Below are 20167 nucleotides of genomic sequence, written 5' to 3' on the forward strand. Positions count from 1 at the left end.
GGTTTGCAAGGGGGAGGAGAGACAGCTGACAAATCCGGGGGAGGGGGAGAAAGAGAGAGGGAGAAAGGGACAGAGAGAGAGAAATAAGAGAGAAAGTGGGCAGAGAGAGAAAGAAGGAGAGAAAGAGAGGAGGGCAGAGAGAGAGAGAAAGAGAAAGGAGCAGAGAGAAATAAGAGGGAGAGAGAGAAAGAAGGAGAGAAAGAGAGGAGGGCAGAGAGAGAAAGAAAGAGAAAGGAGCAGAGAGAAATAAGAGGGAGAGAGAGAAAGAAGGAGAGAAAGAGAGGAGGGCAGAGAGAGAGAGAAAGAGAAAGAGGCAGAGAGAGAGATAAGAGGGAGAGAGAGAAAGTAGGAGAGAAAGAGGGGGCAGAGAGAGAAAGAAAGAGAAAGAGGCAGAGAGAGAGATAAGGGAGAGAGAGAAAGAAGGAGAGAAAGAGAGGAGGGCAGAGAGAGAAAGAAAGAGAAAGGAGCAGAGAGAGATAAGAGGGAGAGAGAGAAAGAGAGAGGGAGGCAGGGAGAGAGAAAAAGAGAAAGGGGCAGAGAGAGAGAGATAAGAGGGAGGGAGAGAGAAAGAGAGGGAGGCAGAGAGAAAGAGAGAAAGGGGCAGAGAGAGAGATTAGAGGGAGAGAGAGAAAGAAGAAGAGAAAGAAAAGGGAGAGAGAGAAAGGGGCAGAGATAAATAAGAGAGAGAGAAAGAGAGGAGCAGAGAGAGAAAGAGAGAGAGAAGAGGGAGAGAAAGAGAGAGAGAAGAGGGAGAGAAAAAGAGAGAAGAGGGAGAGAGAGAGAAAGGGGCAGAGTGGAATAAGAGAGAGAGAAAGAGAAAGGGGCAGAGAGAGAGAGGGAGAGAGAGAGAGGGAGAGAGATCAAGATCTAGCACAGAGATCTACTGAGCTCCTTTCTCTGAGTTCTACCCACCCCCAATCACAGAACAGGACAGGACAGAATAACAAGAGTTGGAAGGGACCTCGGGAGGTCTTCTAGTCCAACCCCCTGCTCAAGCAGGAGACCTTATAAAAGTAATCCTCACCTTACGACCCCAATGGAGCCCCACATTTCTGTTGTTAAGCAAGACACTGAAGAGAGTTTTGACCCATTTTACGATATTTCTTACCACGGCTGTTAAGCGAATGGCTGCAGTTGATGAGTTAGTAACCTGGTTGTTAAGTGAGTCTGGCTTCCCCCGTGATCTTCGGTCACTAAATGAACTGTTATAAGTCGATCACTACTTGTATATCATTTCAGACAAATGGTAGTGTCCAGTCTCTTTTTAAAAAAACCTCTAGTGATGGAGCACCCACGGCTACTTCTGGAGGCAAGGAGTTCCACTGGTTAACCGAAATTCCTCCTTGGTTCTAGGTTGCTTCTTGTCCCTAAGAAACATCATCTGACTGAATGATGCTTCTTAGTTTTTTTTTATTTGGTCTTCCTTCATCCATTTCTCTGGCAACCACCTAGAAAAAGGTGAGGGAGGGGGAGTGGAAACAGAGGGATATGGAAAGAGTCCAGCAAACTTCTGAAGAGTTTATGGCCCAGTCTTTCCCAGGCTGCCATCTCCCCATTCAGGCGCCTTTTGAAAAAAGACAATGGGGGCCTTGGAGAGGTCTACCACCACTGAGCATCTTCAAAAGAGGGAAGGGGGGTTCCCAGCTTTATACCAAAGGTGAAGGAGAGTCTCCAAAAATTGGATCACTTCTTATTTCCAAAATGTGCACCAAAGCTTCTAAGTTTACAGGGGCAAACTATTTAAAATGTGTCTTCTTTTGTCAGTTATGAATTTGATTTGGAGACAGTGGGGATTCATTTCACCTCCTGGCCTTTAAGCTCTGAATTTGGACAGAAATTTTAGATCCCAGAAATACATGGAAATGGGCCTTCCTTCCTTCCTTTTTCTTTCCTTCCTTCCTTCTCCCTCCTTTCCTTCCTTCCCTCCTTACTTTCCTTCCTTCCTTCTTTCCTTCCTTCCTTCTCCCTCCTTTCCTTCCTTCCCTCCTTCCTTCTTCTTTCCTTCCTTCCTTCTCCCTCCTTTCCTCCTTTCCTTCCTTCCCTCCTTCCTTCTCCCTCCTTCTTTCCTTCCTTCTTTGTTTCTTTTGGTGCTTTTGTGTGTTTCCCTTTGTTTGCATGTTCCTGGATCGCCCTGTGCTTTCTTATTTTAGTTTTCTTCTTCTACTTGATGCTGGGGCTTTATCTGGGTCTCTTTTGTTTCCCTTTGTCCTTGTTATATTGTTTCTCACCTTAAACTGATCTTATTATCAAATAAGCCCTTAACTCTTATCACATCGGGCTATTGCTTAAATCCTCTTTCTTTGCCCTGAGCTAATCATCCCTTTATTTGCTCTCCTAGTTTCTGCTGTTTCAATAGTTTTTTTTCTTGGCATGTCCTGCTTTGTTATTTCGTGAGTCCTTTTGTTCTTTAATAGCCTTGATGTTTATGTGTTTTATTTTGGGAAGGTCCTTTTCCAAAAAAATGTGTGGCTTTTATTTCTCTGACTTAATCCTGCACAATGAAGTTTTATTATGTTCTTACAGAGCTGGCACTGTCTTGGTGGTGTTCCCATCCTACATTTCTTTCCTTCCTTCCTTCCTTTCTTCTCCCCTTTCCTTTTTTCCTTTCCTTCCCTTCTTTCCTTCCTTCTCCTCCATCATTCCTTCCTTCCTTTTTCCTCCTTCCTTCCTCCTCTTCCTCTCTTTTTTTCTTCCTTCCTTTCCATCCACCACCCTTTCTCCCAGATCCAGACTTCTCCCAGACTTCTAAAGCCGGAAAGCTGCAACAGATTTCCCAAAACAGGAAACAAACATCTGGAGAGCATCGGATGCCAGAGGGCAAGATTCCCTTCCCTGTTTCGTAGCCTGGACTGATTGGGGGGGAGTTGGGTTTCTTAATAGTTTTAAATTGATTTTAAACTGTTTTCATTTGGACTTTTAATTTCATATTGTTTTAATGTGCAATTGTGCATTTTATGGTTGTGAGCCGCCCTGAGTCCATTGGAGATAGGGCGGCATATAAATCGCATTAAATCGCATTAAACTTAAAACTTAACCCCCCCCCCCTTCCTTCCATCTCCCCTCCTTTTCTCTCTTTTGAGTTTTTGAATGCTAGCCAGGATGGCTACCCCTATCCCTGGAGCATCCCTCCTTCCTCCCCTCCTTCCCAGCAGGAAGATTTTCCTTGCTTGCAAGGCAGTGCCCCCTCCCCCAGAGGAAGCGTGACAAACGTCTGAATCCTCCTTGGGGAAAGGGGTGGGTTGGGGAGGGGGGTGGAGAACAGCGCGCCACGGGCCTCCTCGTTTCGCAAGGTTAGAGGCGGGTTGCGAGTAAAACGAAAGTTAAAGCTTCGCAGACCGCATCTTCCTCCGGGATTGCAAAGCTGCTCGGATTGCAAACGAACTGCGATGGCCGAGGAAGCCACCCCTGAGCCCGAGTCGTCCGCTTTCCAGCCGACGGTAAACTTCGGGGGTGGCTGGGGATTGGGGTGGGGGAGAAGGTTTCCCCGTTTTGTTCCAAAGTTAACCGGGGTACAGGGTGGGCGGTGGGCGGTCAACTCCGGGGCAGAAAGAGAGCAGAGGCTGCCTAGCCCTTGAATGCTGAATTTCCTGCAGTTGGGGGGGTGGGGGAGGAAGAAGGGGCCCCCCTCTCCCCATTTTCAATTTCAATTTAATTCAATTTATATGCCGCCCCTCTCCAAAGATTCCACCTGCTTGGACCCATCTAAGAGTTTTACAGGTAGGAGGGAGCGAGAGGGGAGATGCTTGCCCTTAGAACAAAGGTGGGGGAGGGGGCTGCTTCCCTCTTGAGAAGGGCTTGCAAAGACCCATAACCCACCCACCCTCTCCATTCCCACCTTCAGCATCTCCCCACCCAGTTTCGTTTCCTTTTGTCAAACCTTTTGTTTTATTTTTTCCTTCCTTCCTGGTTCTGGGCACTTGAGGTATGCCTCTGGAGTGTGGGGGGGGGGGGGGTTAATTCCAAGCACCTGAGTCATTTCAGAAGGAGTGGTGTATTCAGCATTAAGCAGACTAAGCAAAGTCCAAAGGGGGCACCGCAAAGTTGAGAAAGGACAAAAAAAAAAAAACCCACCAATGAAGTTTGTACAGGATGTGCAAAGGAGGATAGGGGAGGCACCAAGATTTGTGAGTGCTTAGGGCCCCAGTGAACACGGTGGCTAAGACGCTAAGCTTGTCCATCAAAAGGTCGGCAGTTCAGCGGTTCGAATCCCTAGTGTCGCGTAACGGGATGAGCTCCCGTGACTTGTCCCAGCTTCTGCCAACCTAGCAGTTCGAAAGCAGGTAAAAAATGCAAGTAGAAAGAATAGGGACCACCTTTGGTGGGAAGGTAACAGCGTTCCGTGCGCCTTCGGCATTGAGTCATGCCGGCCACATGGCCATGGAGACGTCTTCGGACAGCGCTGGCTCTTCGGCTTTGAAACGGACCACACCCGAGAGTTGGGAACGACTAGCACATATGTGTGAGGGAAACCTTTATCTTTTAGGGCACCAGTGAGCCTTAATCTGCTACTGTTCGGAAGGAATCCCCGTCTTCCAGATCAGGTTGGACTGCATCTCCCATGAACCCCAACCAACATGGGAGTTGGAGTCAGCAACAGTTGGAAAGCCAGACTTGACTTCTTTAGTTAAGGGGTGTCAGCCTTGCCAGACAAATCAGGCAGGAAATAGAACAGAAGGAACGAATTCTACTTTGTTGTAAGGCTAAAATCTTGAAGACCTGAAGATAGACTTCCTGCTGCTACTTTGAATGGGTTGATCCGTTAGAAAGGGTCCTTCCTGAGTTTATTCCTCTGTGCTCTGCAGGTTGTATTATCTTTTCCCTTCCTCCCCGCAAGGTCAACCATACGGTCCTTTACATCAGCTACCGTATTGAGAACTGAGTTCGAGAAGCGTTCATTTAATACAAGACTATTGTTTCTCAACTTCAGCCTCTTGAAGATTAGTGGACTCCAATTCCCAGAATTCTCCCCACCCCCCCAACCAATCTGTTGGGAGAATTCTGGGAGTTGAAGTCCACCGGTCTTCAAGTACCTGAGGTTGAGGAAAAACGGAGCTCATGGGTTGAAGATTTCCACTCCAGGACATCTGGCAATCCTCCAGATTTCAACTCCCAGAATTCCCAGCCAGGGGCCATGCTTGCTGGGGAATTCTGGGAATGGGAATCCACCAATCTGAGAGTGGCTGAGATTGGCAAAGATTGGCTTAAGATTTTGTACTCAAAAGGAAGAGCAAAATCAACAGCGTTGGAAGCCAACCGAATAAGGAAACGAACTCCCAGTGGTGTGATTAGGTCCTCCTCGTTTGCTTTTTGCTTTGCGGTTGACTTCCTCCTCTGTCATTCAAAAGAACTTAGCAAAACCAAAATCGTTGAACAGGAGGGAGGGAGGGTCTGAAAAATGGCCAAATCCTCCACCACACCCAACTTTCCACATGTTCCAGCTAGCAGCATCCGACTTCCTGGTCATATTTTATTCCTTTCCAGTTGCGTTCATAGAACTGTGTTGGGTTAATCGAGATGTTCCTCTCATGTCTTCCACGTGCACAGGAGATGAATGAGGAGTTTCAGTTCCTCCTATGTGACAGATGCCATGCAGAGGTCCCATGCCCCAAACTCCTGCCCTGCCTTCACAATCTGTGCACCCGGTGCCTTGAAGAAAACAAGCCAATCAGCCTCTGTGTCATCTGTGAAACTCCACACTTCCACCTTGCAGAGATCCGCGAAACTCTGGATAATGTGTTCTTCGCCAACCTCCAAGTCAGGTTCAACCTCTACCAGAAGGTCACTGGGAGCAAAGGCTCGATTTGTGATAACTGTAGGACACAGGCAGAGTTTTGGTGTTCCACCTGCGAGGAGTTCCTTTGCCTCTTGTGCTTTCGAAGCCACCAGAGATACCTGAAGAAAGAGAGCCACGAAGCTAGACCGCTGAAGGACTTCCAGGCAGAATCTTGCAAAGACTTCCTCTCAACCATCAGAAAACCCATGTTTTGTACCAAGACGGGGCACAACACCCAAATGTTAAGGTAGGTTGTCCATCTCTGCTTCATTCTCAAGCGGAGAACCTGTTTTATGCCATCATCATGTTACCTACTGCCTGGCTTTCCAGCCTGCCCAGAAATGGATGGTTTTCGAATCTGGAGCAAGAAGCAGTGAAGTTTGTTGCTCCAATAGACATCTGGAGCAAGGCGTAGAGAAGTTTTGAACTAACTGATTAACTAACTACCGTATTTTTCGGAGTATAAGACGCACCTTTTTCCTCCAAAAATTGATGGTTTATTTCCTCCATAGTTTTAATCAAGTAGGTCTGTACTCAAAAGCAACAGGTAGCTTGGTCAATCATAAATCTGGATATTTAAGGACAATTGTTCAAGACTTGTTGGATTTAACTAGGTCAGTCTTTGCTTGGAGGCCTCAGACAGATCCTTTCTGGTCTCCTCCTAAAAAGACATTTCTCCCAATCTTCAACGGTAAATAGTGTATTTCCTCCATAGTTTTAATCTAGTAGTCTTACTCAACAGGTAATGTTTTTGTCCTCCTTAATGGGATTGTGACATGCTTGAAGATGCTCAGGTGTCTAACGTGACCTGACTGGGTGCTAAAGACCCAGTTTTGAGGTCCATGAAGTGATCAGGGATGGACAGCAGCTCCAGCCAGAAATCACAAGCTTTGCCTTTTTTCTTCCCCAGCCTCTACTGCAAGCAGTGTAGTCAATCCATGTGTGCCATTTGTGCTGTCCTCGACAACAAGCACATGGGTCAACATTGCGACATCAGCCAGGAAATCCAGTCCCGGCAGAATGAATTGCAGAACATGAGCGCGGAGCTGAAGGAGAAGAAGAACGCCTACGACGAGAACTACGGCAGCCTTGAGGAACTGGTGAGAAACATGGAGCGGTTGAGGAATGAGACGCAAGAGCTGATCCAGCAGAAGATAGAGGAGATGATCCAGATGCTGCGAGAGAAGGGCAAAGGGTTCTTAGCAGACGTAGAGGCCCAACATAACCACCAGGTCCAAGACGTGAAGAAGAAACTGCAGGAGATGGACGGAGTGGTCCAGAGAATCACATCCAGCCAGAGGTTGGTGGAGAAGTTGCATATCTATGCTTCTGGCCAGGAGGTGTTGGAGATGCATCCTTTCCTGAAAAAGTCCATGATGGAGCTCAGAAGGAAGCAGCCCTCTACGGCAAAGGGAATCAAAGTGAAGAACTTCCTAGGAACCAAGAGCAAGCTTCAAGATTTGCTCGAAAGAGTGACAAAAGACAAAGGTAAGGTTTTTGCAAAGATACACAGGTAGTCTTCCATTTAGAACAATTGGAATTTCTGTTGCTAAGCAACGCGGTTATTAAGCCAGTCGTCAGGGAAATGGACCAAATTTTAGGATCATTTCTACTGCGGTCATTAAGCGTCTTGTGCGGTCGTTCACTGAATCCAGCTTTCCCCATTGACTTGGCTTGTCGGAAGCCAGCTAGATTGTAAGCCACCCATAGTCGTGGGGTACGAGATGGGCGGCAAATAAATTTCATAATAAATAAATCAACTAGGAAAGACAGAAATTGCATTTGTGGCTGTAGACCACAGGATGTTGCCACAAACTGCCATAAATGCAGGTTGGTTTCCAAGCACCCAAATCATGATCACTTGACTGTGGGAATAGTGTGATGGTCGTAACTTCAAGGACGGGTCATAAGTCATTTTTTTTCAGGGCCATTTTAGCTCCAAACTATCATTAACTAAATGGCCACGACTTGAGCACTGCCTGAAGTAGTAACTAGATTCCCCGTTTTGCATGGGTAAGTTCTAGTTTCTTGAATTAAATACAGTGAGGGAAATAGTGTGGTGTCGCTTGGGGGGTGGGGATGACACACAGACTCACACAGCCGTGGGGATGGCTGCCCCCAGGAGGCCACAACTCTCAACACCAGATTCAGCATTTGTTCCCGACAAACGCCCCTCCCAACTGCCTCTCCTTTAAACTCCATCCCCAGGTGTGCCTTGTGAAGGGAATTGAGGCCTCCCAACTGCCTCTCCTTTAAACTCCATCCCCAGGTGTGCCTTGTGAAGGGAATCGGGGCCCTTTCCTTCCTCGTAAGCCATGCAACCCACATTGCTCTCTTCTGCGTTCTTCCCTGCAACGCCCTAGGATGAGGAGGGGGTGGGCCTTGGTCTTCATCTGAACCCCCTCTCTCTTGTTCTACCTCTGCCCTGTTCTACCCAACCTGACTTTGCCCTTCCCCAGTTTCCTCCACAGCCAACGGAGCCGCTCTCCCACTCTCTGCCAGCTGTTCCACTTCTGTCTCAGCTTCAGACACCAACTTTCCCAGAGGATCTGGAGCTACGAAGTCAACACCAGGTGCCAGTTTAATACTGTCTTTTAAGAAACTAGATCAGGGCTCACCAAACTTGGCAACTTTAAGACAGGTGGACTTCAGCTCCCAGAATTCCTTCGCCAGCCATCCATGGAATTCTGGGAGTTGAAGTCCACAAATTCTTCAAGTAGTTCTATGCCAGTGCTCTAGCCCAGGGATCTCCAACTGGGGCGACTTTAAGACTTGTGGACTTCAACTCCCAGAATTCCATGTACAGCTAGTGGAGGAATTCTGGGAGTTGAAGTCCACAAGTCTTAAAGTCGCCCCAGTTGGAGACCCCTGGGCTAGAGTACTGGCATAGAACTACTTTAAGAATTATGGCTGTTTTTAATCTATTATTGCTCTTTCCAAGATCCCAAACACGTAGCTTTCTGGAAAAGGCAGTATTGCCAGCAAAAACTGTAGAATTACATTTTTTTATGACTGCGCCTTTACTCTCTTAACCTGTTTTCTAATCCTTTTGTTTTCTGCCTTCTTTAGAAGCTGTTCCAGCTAAAACCCAAACAGAGCCTCAGGAGGTGAGCTGGCTTGCACGGATATCCTATATATGCAGACTGTATGTTGCATTACAGCGCAGATGTGTTACCCTGTGGCAGCTCAAAATCAGGAACCCTTACCGAGGAATTTAAGGTTTTAAAGAAGAGATTGGACAAGCATTCGTCTGAAGTGGTATAAGGTTTCTTGCGTGAGCTGAGGGTTGGACTAGAAGACCAATAACAATCCAAGTCATACACAGATAAAGCGATAGTTAAAATATCAATTCAGGGATATTCCAAGTACAAAGTCTTCTTACCAGTTGTTGTCATTACACAATAAAAGTTCTTCTTGAGTTTCAAACAGGAACAAGTTCACTATTAAAACATTTAATAAATAGTAGAAAGCAACAAGTAGCAATGATCAAACAATGATCATGCAGAGAGAACAAGTTGAGAGTAACAGCAAATAAGCAGATAAAATGATGTAATGTTCTCAAGCCATGATTCAGTCTTCCCCTTAAGTACATTGGCTACAGAGCTTAGCCAATCAGGATACAGGATGATGCAATACAGTCTTAAAGCAATATAATACCTTTTGACAAACATGTATTGATAGTTTATATATTGCCTGACCAACTAGTTAGACAATAGCCATTTCCTAACAGAGGTCGTCTATCCCAACCCCTACATCATTCATTCATTTATTTATTTATTTATTTATTTATTTATTTATTTATTTATTTATTTATCGTATTTATATGCCGCCCTTCTCCCGTAGGACTCGGGGCGGCTCACAAAATAAAACAACACGACAATAAAATGATATTAAAATAATCCAATTTAAAACCCCCAAGCAATTAAAATTTCAGACAAATGCTTGTCCGATCTCTTCTTAAAAACTTCCAGTAGTCTTTGACTCACGATTCACAACTGAGCCCAAAATTTCTGTTGCTAAACGAGACAATTGTTAAGTGAGGTTTTGCCCCCATTTTATGACTTTTCTGGCCACCGTGGTTAAGTGAACCATGGCAATTGTGAAATTAATAACCCGGTTGTTATGTGAATCTGGCTTCCCCTTGTTGGCCAGAGGATCCCAAAAGGGCATCAGGTGACATTGCCACCATCATCAATACATGCCAGTTGCCAAGCATTTTTAATTTTGATCACCTGATTGTGGGATGCCGCCACGGTCGTAAGTGTGAGAAACGGTCCCAAGTCCTTTTCTTCTGTGCCATTGTAACTTTGAACGGTCGCTAAACGAATGGCTGTAAGCGAAGGACGTACCCCAGGTACGCCTCTCACCTCTGAAATATCATCATTACTTTTGTTTTTCTTCTAGAACCTTTCTGGAAGATCATCGCTAAAAAGGGAATACGCTGAAGTGGAAATCAACACGGGGGACCATCCCAAGATGGTCAAAATCGAGCCGTTAAACAAGGAATGGGACAATCCCACCTTGATGAAGAACGAGCCTGGGACCAGTTATGGACCGACTAGAGGTTCTTACAACACAGGAAGCCAAGGAGGCCCCAGAGGAACCCTTGATGATACTCTACTGATTGCTCCTGAGGAGAATTCATCTGATCTAGGTAGCGCTACGTTTGAAATTTCAAGAGAATTTTCAGTTCATGCATAAAAGGGATTCTATTTTTTGGGAGGTATGGAGGGCAGTTTCTTTATGGGCGAGGTTCATTCCACGGAAGGCCCGAGAATAACGCTGCCACAAGGATGATGATTGATGAAAAGACCTTTTGATTATTTAAAGCATAGATCTTCAAACTTGGCCGCTTTAAGACTTGTGGATTTCAACACCCAGAATTCTGGGAGCTGAAGTCCACAAGTCTTAAAGCAGCCAAGTTTGAAGACCCCTGATTTACAGGAGCAGTTATTAAAGGCCTTATCAAAATTGCAAGGAACAATTTGCATCCCCTTTATTATTTTTATAAATAATTCGAGGCGGCAAACATACTTCATATTCCTTCCTCTTTTCCTTACAAAACAACCCCGTGAGGTGGGTTGACTTGGGGACAGGGGTGAAATTCAAACTTTTTTACTACTGGTTCTGTGGGCGTGGTGTGGCTTGGTGGGCGTGGCAGGGGAAGGATACTGCAAAATCCCCATTCCCATATTTTTAATATTGCACTAAATCAGGGCTCCTCAAACTACGGCCCCTGGGCTGGATACATGCAGTGAACGTTTGTGTTGCTGCAGAGAGTCTCCCCCTTTGGGGTCTTCTTGTGTGGGTCGGAGGGGGGCAGAAATTCTGACTCGCGGTCTGCTTCAGCCTCCTGGTGTAGGGCTTTGGGCGAAGGCTGGAGGGAAGAGCCGCTGGTGGCGAAGAGCGGAAGGAGCTCATTCCAGTGGGTCTCCATCATGGCCTGTAATTGGCTGACCATCTCAGCTTGCTGAGCCTCCAGGTGCTGGCACCTGGCCTTGCACTCTCACAGGTCTTCCCTCTGCTTGGAAAGCCTATCCTCCTAGTCCTCAGTGAGGTGCTTCTTCTGAGCCTCCTTCTCGGTCAAATCCAATTTGAACTGAGCTGTTTTGCCAACTGTTTCTCATGATGACTGCTTAGCTCCAGCAACTGCTTCCAGTTGGGGCCCTAAGGAGCCCAGGTGGGGAGGTGAGGAGTTGGCCAAGCCCACCCAGCCAGTTATTAGGCAGATCATATTAGTGGTCCGCGGGATTTAAAATTATGAATTTAGTGGTCCCTGAGGTCCGAAAGGTTGGGGACCCCTGATCTGTGTGGTCACTACACATAGATGTCGTGATTGATGCTGACGTCATGGAACATTATCCAAGAAGTAGCTTTTCATTGTGATTTCATTATGGCTATTACTTAACATCCGTCCTCCCTTTGGCAGAAAATGACTCTTCGATTAACATTTCTTCAGAAGAAGAATCCACTGATGATGAGGATGAAACCGGGGTGAGTACATAGTCACCTAGTTCCACAATGCCACCTCCTTGGCATTCTCTTCATAACATGAGTTTCTGCCCCAAGAGCAGGGGTGAGATCTACTTACCTTCCCTACCAGTTTGGAAGTACACACATACGTCACATGTAATTTTGGACCCTCTGCGCATGCGCAAAGCCTTCTGCCCATGTGCAGTGGGTAAAAAACAGGTTACTTCCTGGTTAAAACCAGGAAGTAACGACGTCCAGGTGGGTGGGCGGAGCCTCGTGCTGCACTACCGGTTCTCCGAACCATCCTCCGCCACCACTACCGTTTCGCCCAAACCAGTGCAAACCACTAGTATTTCACCTCTGCCCAAGAAGTACAATAGGGTGGGATTCTACTGGTTCAGACCGGTTCAGGCAAACTGGTAGTTCCGATGATCAGCTGGGAGCGAACCGGTTTGCTCCGACGCACCCCCCTCCCCGCCCCTGCGCTTTACTTATCTTTATCTTCTCAGCTGATTGGCGCAGCAGAGCGGTGTCAAATTGCAAAGCTTTCCAGACCAGCTTTCAAGTTGCCATAAGCAAGAGGGGGAGAACTGACGAAGCTGCTCGGCTGCCCCAACGGAAAATACATTTCACACTTTGCCTTGTCAAAGATTGTACCCTAGTTTACTGCGGTCAGCAGGAGGGGTGGGGTTTTTCAGCCCGCCAATGTGGTCCATTGGAGAACGTGATTTATGACATGCCCAGGGAGGAAGGGAGGAACAGGGTCATAGGGGCCTGAGAGCTGAGGTGGCGCAGTGGTTAGAGTGCTGTACTGCAGCTACTTCAGCTGACTGCTACTTCAGCAGATCAGCAGACCAAATCTCACTGGCTCAAGGTTGACTCAGCCTTCCATCCTTCCGAGGTGGGCAAAATGAGGACCCAGATTGTTGGGGGCAATATGCTACTTAGTATACTGTTGATTGTTGTAAACCGCCCAGAGTCCTCGGAGAGTGAGCGGCATAGAAATGATTAATAATAATAAAATAAATAATAAATAAATCATGTGGAGCCTGGATAGCTCTGCGGACAAGGCGCTGTAATTTAACACCAGCTGTCTGCAATTAAAGTACATTCGAATCTCGCCAGGCTCAAGGTTGACTCGGCCTTCCATCCTTTCTAAGGTAGGTAAATTGAGGACCCAGTTTGTGGCGGCAATAAGCTGACTTTGTGTAAAATATACAAAAGTATGAAGGCTATTGCTTAACGCACTGTAAGCCACCCTGAGTCTCCGGAGAAGGGCGGCATATAAATCAATTTTTTTTTAAAAAATGTGGGGGGTTAGAACTGACTCCATTTGAGTAATTGCCGGAATGGTGCTCCTAATAAATGACTGGATTTCTTTTGAAACTTGGCTCGAGGCGCATGATTTAATTAGGGCATCTTTCTCGGAAACTTCACAAGTAGATTGTCGTGCCTCAGCTGTGTTACACCCAAGTGGTAACACAGAAGGTTAGTATTTGTGAAAGTGTGCGAAGCACGCAATTACTGCACCGGTTGTTAAACCAGCAGCATCCCATCACTGGGTACAATGATTTGTCGACCAATAAATTTGAGGACATTTATCTATACCACCTCAAGAAACGATTCACGGATCCTCCTTTTGCTGCATTGGCTGGGACAGCAATATCTCAATTGACCACGTCTTAAGATGGAGGAAACAGATTATTTGGCCCGTTTCATATGATTTCTTGTCATTGAAGGAGGATCTTAACTACAATTTATTCACTGCAATATGTCCATTAGTTCTTGAAGTTAATAAAACTCTTGGCTTGGCCATTGAGCTTCATGATTCAATTCTACCACTTTTTAACCAAAAATATAATTGAGGGGACAAGTCAAATAGTTCTGGATCTCCAGAGCATAACATTGATGATTCATCTTCTTCGCAGGCCTCAGTTCTTCCCCTGGACATCAACACTACATCACAAGTTGGCCAGAAAAGCCCTACGAGGTATCCGTTAAGCCAACCTGCAAGTGTCAGCTTGGAGTCCAGCATCATATTCTTTGACCTCAAGACTCTACGTAAGTGGCCTTGGTCTCCAAGATATTTGTGACCATATGTATCCTGGGACAAGTCAAGTAGTTCTGGATCTCCAGAGCATAACATTGATGGTTCACCTTCTTTGCAGGCCTCAGTCCTTCCCCTGGACATCAACCCTACTTGCCTGAAGTAGGTCAACTCAACCTTCTGTTTCCTAGAATGACCTGACACCACAAAACATGAGTGACACCATCACCTCTGACAGGTGTAGCACTAAGGCCCATAGCCTTGAAGGGGTGCAGGCAGGGGTGAAATGCTACCGGTTCACTCCAGTTTGGGCGAACCGGTAGTGATAAAAACTACCGGTTCAAACGAACCAGTAGTTTAAAAAGTTACCGTTTCATCCAAACCGGTATTTTCGACGATCACCTGTGCCGCGAGGTTTAGCTTTGCTAGAAAGCAGGATTTCCTGCTTTCTAGCAAAGTTAACCGCGCAGCACAGCTGATCCCCCCCCCTCGCTGCTCTGCTTACCTTCCCAAGCCTCCTTTTGGTGCGTACTTTGCATGCAGCACGCGTTAGACGCACATGCGCAGCCAGTGAACTGGTAGCAAACCAGTTTAGATTTCACCACTGGGTGCAAATATTCCCAGGAGACTCCATTGTTCCATCTTCTTCAATTGTTCCTGTGGAAGAATGTTCATGATACATGCTGAGTCTCAAAGGTCGACCACAGTCTTTTTAATTTAGCACCTAATTAAAAAAAAAAAAAATTCAGTATTATTTGCTCTTTCGGCATGCAACTTTCTTTCTTCCTCCCTGCCTCCCTAGTACAAGTAGTTTAGTTTAGTTTAGTTGATTCATACTTATATGCCACCCTTCTCCCGAAGGACTCGGGGTGGCTCACAAAGATAAAACAACGGAACAATAAAATTAATAGTAAAATAATCCAATTAGTTAAATCCAAAAAGTTAAAACGAAGACTCCCAGCAGATCAGGCAATTTGTTGGAAAAGCCATGTCTTCAGGTCACCGCGGAAAGAGCGGAGGTCGGGGGCCGTCCGGAGCTCAGTGGGTAACCCATTCCAGAGGGTCAGTGCACCCACAGAGAATGCCCTCATCCTGGGCGCCATTAGCTGACATTGTCTGGCTGATGGCACCCGGAAGAGGGCAGTCCTATGTGAACGCACTGGGCGGTGGGAAGCCGGTAGGAGGTGATCCTGCAAGTACTCCGGGCCTGTGCCATGGAGGGCTTTATAGGTAAGTACCAGCACCTTGAAGCGGATCCGAAGGACCACCGGTAACCAGTGCAGCTCGCGGAGGAGTGGTGTTATACGGGAGTAACGGGAAGCTCCCCTAACAACCTGTGCGGCCGCATTCTGGACCAGCTGGAGCCTCCGGGTGCACCACAAGGGCAGCCCCATGTAGAGGGCATTGCAGTAATCCAAACGCGAGATAACGAGAGCATGAGTGACTGTACGTAGTCCTTCACTTATGACCACAAATGAGCCCAGAATTTAGGTTGCCAAGCAAGAAATTTGTTAAATGGGGAGTTTTGCCCCGTTTTGCGACTTTCCGTGCAACCGTTCCAGACAAACGGTGGTCCAATTTCTTCTTAAAAACTTCCAGTAGTCTTTGACTTACGACCACAACTGAGCCCAACGTTTCTGTTGCTAAAGGAGACCTTTGTTACAAAGTGAGTTTTGCCCCCATTTTATGACCTTTCCGACCACCGTGGTCGAAAGTGAATGAGTGCAGTTGTGAAGTTAGTAATGCTGTTGTTAAGTGAATCTGGCTTCCCCATTGACACTGCTTGTCAGAAGGTCGCAAAAGGGGGATCACGTGACACTGCAAATCAGTGGTGAAATGTAAAATTTGTTACTACCGGTTCTGTGGGCGTGGCTTGGTGGGGGGGTAATGTGACTGAGTGGGTGTGGCCATTTTTTTTTTTTTTTTACTTTTAAAACCATTTTTTCTACAACCTCTTCAGCGAAGAGGTTCTTAAAAAATGCTTTCAAAAGGCTCTGACGATCCCAGCTGAGTTGCCTGATCGGCAGAGGCTTTTTTTCTTTTAAATGCCTCTGACGATCAGGCAACTCAGCTTGATTGGCAGAGATTTTTTTTCTTTTAAATGCCTCTGACGATCCCAGCTGAGTTGCCTGATCGTTAGAGGCATTTAAAAGAAAAAAGTCTCTGCTGCTCAGGCAACTCAGCTGGGATCGTCAGAGGCATTTAAAAGAAAAAAAGGGTTGTTTTTTTTTTAAAAGCCTTTGACGATCCCAGCTGAACCGCGTGAAAAAAAAGCATTTTTTCGGCGGAAGAGGTTGTAGAAAAAATGCTTTTAAAAGTAAAAAAAAAAAGCCTCTGATGATCGCGCGGTTCAGCTGGGCATGGGGGGGGTGGGCGCAGAGATTTTTGCTACCGGTTCTCCGAACCACCCGCCTCCAACACTACTGGATCGGGCGACCTGGTCCGAACCGGGAGCATTTCATCCCTGCTTTCATCCCTCAACCTGGATCAATGATGTCTCTCTTTTCAATGCAGCAGGAAATACCTTTCACCTGGTCGCTCTTGGAGAGGGAACCTTTTTCCGTGTCACGATTTCTTGCCTGGAAAATACAAACGACAAAGTCTGTGTGTTTGGCTTGGATGAGTTCCTCCACTATCTCGGCAGCCTCCAGATGCCCATTTTGGTGGGATACAAGCTATGGTCCATGGACCTCGCTGCTCTGCTTGATGCCCTTCAGAGAATCAACACAGAAGGACTCTTTGAGGCATCCATCTTTGGTTTCCTGGATGCCTTCCCCCTCATCAAAGAGAAATTCCCTGATATCTCTAATTATTCACTGAAGAATTTAGACAAGATATACCTGTGGGGACAGCTGGACAGCACCAACGCGGGCGACTGTGCCAAAACTCTGAAGGACCTCTGTACCATCTTTGAAATTAACAACATGTTCCAGAGTAGGCCTCTTATTGCCTGCTCCAGCTTCAGGTGTTACGCCTCGCTTCAACCTCTCCTGCAGGAGAAAGTCCTCTCCATGCCCTCGGTGCAGACTTTGGCCCTGCATAACATCTCCCTTACCATGCTGCATTCTGTCTATCAAAGCGATCCCGACAACGGGCTGACGAAACTGTGCAGGTGTTTGAACAGCAGGCGGAGGATCGGGGAGAAAAAAATTATACGGTTGAGCAAGATCCGCACCTATTTCCGAAACCTCCCATCGTCCTCTCAAGTTTCTTCCCTTCCAGAGATTCGTTAAGGAACACTCTTAGTTACTAGGGGATTAAAATGACCCTTCTGTGAACACAAGGGAATTCTGAAGTGAAACCACACAGGCCTGGGTGATATATATATAGCTGGCCAAAGGTCTCCTGATAACATTCATGATAACATGACTGAGTTTTTCATAGACCACATCAAAGTGCTTTATGGACTCAACCACAGATGGTTAGGTTTGTTTTTTTTTAAATTTGATTTATATGCCGCCCTTCTCCGGAGACTCAGGGCGGCTTACAATACGTTAAGCAAATAGCCTTCATACTTTTGTATATTTTATACAAAGTCCGCTTATTCCCCCCACAAACTGGGTCCTCAATTTACCTACCTTAGAAAGGATGGAAGGCTGAGTCAACCTTGAGCCTGGCAAGATTCGAACTTACTTTAATTGCAGACAGCTGGTGTTAAATTGCAGTGCCTTGTCTGCAGAGCTATCCAAGCTCCAGGCTGTGCATGAAGCGACACCATGAGGCTTGATTTACGAATCGCAACAGGACAAGGTTCACAGGACAACTTTGTGCAGGCCGCATTATGGCTTAAAGCCATAATCCAAGCCAAAAGGTCTTCTCAGTCCATCATGGTATCTCTCAAGGGACTCTTTGCTCATACACATGAAATAATTGACGATATGACATCTGAATGTCCACCACAAAAGCTCAGCTAGTGTTTTAGGAAACTGAGAACATCTTCAGTGGTAGTTGCTACCAGCAGTTCCAAAAAACCCTAGTCAGTGAGAAAAAAGGTTAGAAGTCAAAGTTAGCAGTACCTGTTAATGTCACATGTGTTGTTGTTTTTCCCCAGTTTCTATGTCTTCCAATCCAAGGAATCTCGTCATATATCCTTCATGTAGATTAAATACAATGACAATATTAGAAGTTGCAATGAAGCTATAATACTTACAACTTCCTTTCTGAAATCCCAGGCTAAGTTTGCTTCTGATCAACCTCTTTCACTTCTCAAAGGGCCCAGTTGGTGCCTTGGAATCCTTAAGAACCTGGTTGTCTTGGGAGGTCAGATAATCTTAAGGATTTGAGGTCAAGCTTCTATCCACAATCTTACATATTGAGAATGCGAGATTATTAAGAACAGATGCTTCAGCAAACTCCTTTTTCTACTGTAAACTCGAACCAATAAAGCTATGTTATCTTTTGAGTTTCTCTTCTCCGTTTTCATTGAAACTTGGCCATTAGGACATGCACCTGATATATTCCTTTCCTCTAGCTGCATGCATTCTCCTGCTGCATTGAATCTGAAACTGTAACCATAGTTCGGCTCAGCTGTTGGTCCCTTAAGTGGACTGAGTGTCACACACCTGTACAACACACACATATCTGGCTCTTGTTTAGGAAATGGCAAAGCCAGAAAGCCATCCTTGCACAATGCAACTATTTTTAAGGCAGTGCTTCCCAATTTTAGCAACTTGAAGAAGTCTGGACTTCATCTCCCAGAATTCCCCAGTCAGGAATGCTGGCTAGGGAATTCTGGGAGTTGCGGTCTAGACAATTTTAATGTGCCAAGTTTGAGAACCACTGCTTTTAAGATTCATTCATTCATTCATTCATTCATTCATTCATTCATTTATTTATTTATTTATCAAATTTCTATGCCACCCTACTCCCGGAGGACTCAGGGCGGTGAACAGCCAAGATAAAATACAGATAATACAAACATTAAAAGTCCCTTAAAATTATTAAAGATGAGATCTGTTTGCCTTGCCTACAAATATCACATTGTTTTACAGTATTTTTTGGACAAAATCCCAGCAGGAGATACTGCATCAAGCCATCCTAGTTTATTTGTAGCTTGTATGGTGTGAACCCAGCCCAGAAGGTAAAGAATTTCTAATTCCAACAAGGATTAACTTTGCCAGACCCCTGAATGACTGAATTCACACGTTCTGCAGCTAAAACGTTGCTAATGTTGGATTCTTTTGAACCACCCAGAATGTCTGCCAAATCGTAAACTAGGAGTATATATGAATGATGGCTTCCAAGCATGACCAACTTAATTTTGTATACAGTTACTAAGTAAAGAAAACATAAAAGAAATTTAGTTCAGCAAAATGTCCCTCTCTGAGATCCTGTATGTAATTTACTCAGAAACACTGGAATATTTTTACCCACCCACCCCAAACCAGTGATGGAATTCAATATTTTTTTTACTACCGGGTCTGTGGGCGTGGCTTGGTGGCCGTGGCAGGGGAAGGATCCTGCAAAATCTCCATTCCCACCCCACTCCTGCCGAAGGATATTGCAAAACCTCCATTCCTTCCCCACTCCAGGGGAAGGATATTGCAAAATCTCCATTCCCTCCCCACTCCTTGGGAAGGATATTGCAAAACCTCCATTCCCGCCCCACTCCATGGGGAAGGATATTGCAAAACCCCCATTCCCTCCCCACCCCTGGGGAAGGATATTGCAAAAACCTCATTCCCTCCCCACTCCATGGGGAAGGATATTGCAAAACCCCCATTCCCTCCCCACCCCTGGGGAAGGATATTGCAAAATCTCCATTCCCTCCCAACTCTGAGGCCAGCCAGAGGTGGTATTTGCCAGTTCTCCAAACTACTCAAAATTTCCGCTACCTCCAGAACCTGTCAGAACCTGCTGGATTTCACCCCTGCCCCAAACATCTGAAAATGGTTGATCACTCACTACTATACCGCATTCAGTCAGACATTGGTCTAAACTCAAGCAAACATCATTCTAGACCTGGGTTCAGATTTTCTACCTGACCTCAGAACTTGGAAGAGAAGGCAGTCAGGTTCCCTCAGCCTACCATATCAGGTTGTTTCTGCAGGGATAAAATTAGGGGAGACTCTTACAACTCATATTAAGCACCCAGAGGACAGGTGAATCTCTGTTATTATTGCTTTGGGTTTTACTTCCAAGAGTTTCTTGAGATGCCCTCTTGTCTTGCAGGTTCAAGATGGGGTGGACCTGCCTAAAATTCCTCTCCACTTTCTTGTGGAGGCTCCTATCTTCTCTGCTCCAGATCCCTCCTGTGTGTGTCTCTGGAGAGTCTCAACCATCCAAGGTCATGGTTTTTCCAAAGGTCCTTTTTCCAAAAGGCAACTGGACTTCCTTGGTTTTTCCAAAAATGCAATGGATTTATTTATTTAGCG

At 46.0% G+C, this 20167-nt stretch overlaps 1 protein-coding gene across 2 annotated transcripts; it reads left to right on the forward strand.

Moving 5' to 3' along the window:
* The first annotated feature begins 2763 nt into the window (after positions 1–2763).
* LOC117661038 (protein PML-like) lies at positions 2764–18195 on the forward strand. Of its 2 annotated transcripts, none has more exons than XM_034409524.3 (9): positions 2764–3437; positions 5545–6020; positions 6684–7261; positions 8233–8346; positions 8843–8880; positions 10178–10427; positions 11703–11767; positions 13675–13807; positions 16308–18195. In XM_034409524.3, exons 1-9 carry the CDS (start codon positions 3387–3389, stop codon positions 17024–17026), a joined length of 2424 nt encoding a protein of 807 aa, XP_034265415.2. In that variant the 5' UTR covers positions 2764–3386; the 3' UTR covers positions 17027–18195. The 2 variants fall into 2 exon arrangements, with proteins under 2 accessions (XP_034265415.2, XP_034265416.2); XM_034409525.3 differs by having other exon boundaries at positions 3095–3437; positions 16311–18195.
* Positions 18196–20167: the final 1972 nt, after the last annotated feature.

The sequence above is a fragment of the Pantherophis guttatus genome, chromosome 13 (genome assembly GCF_059756535.1).
Source record: "Pantherophis guttatus breed Tessera chromosome 13, ASM5975653v1, whole genome shotgun sequence".
Taxonomy (NCBI): domain Eukaryota; kingdom Metazoa; phylum Chordata; class Lepidosauria; order Squamata; family Colubridae; genus Pantherophis; species Pantherophis guttatus.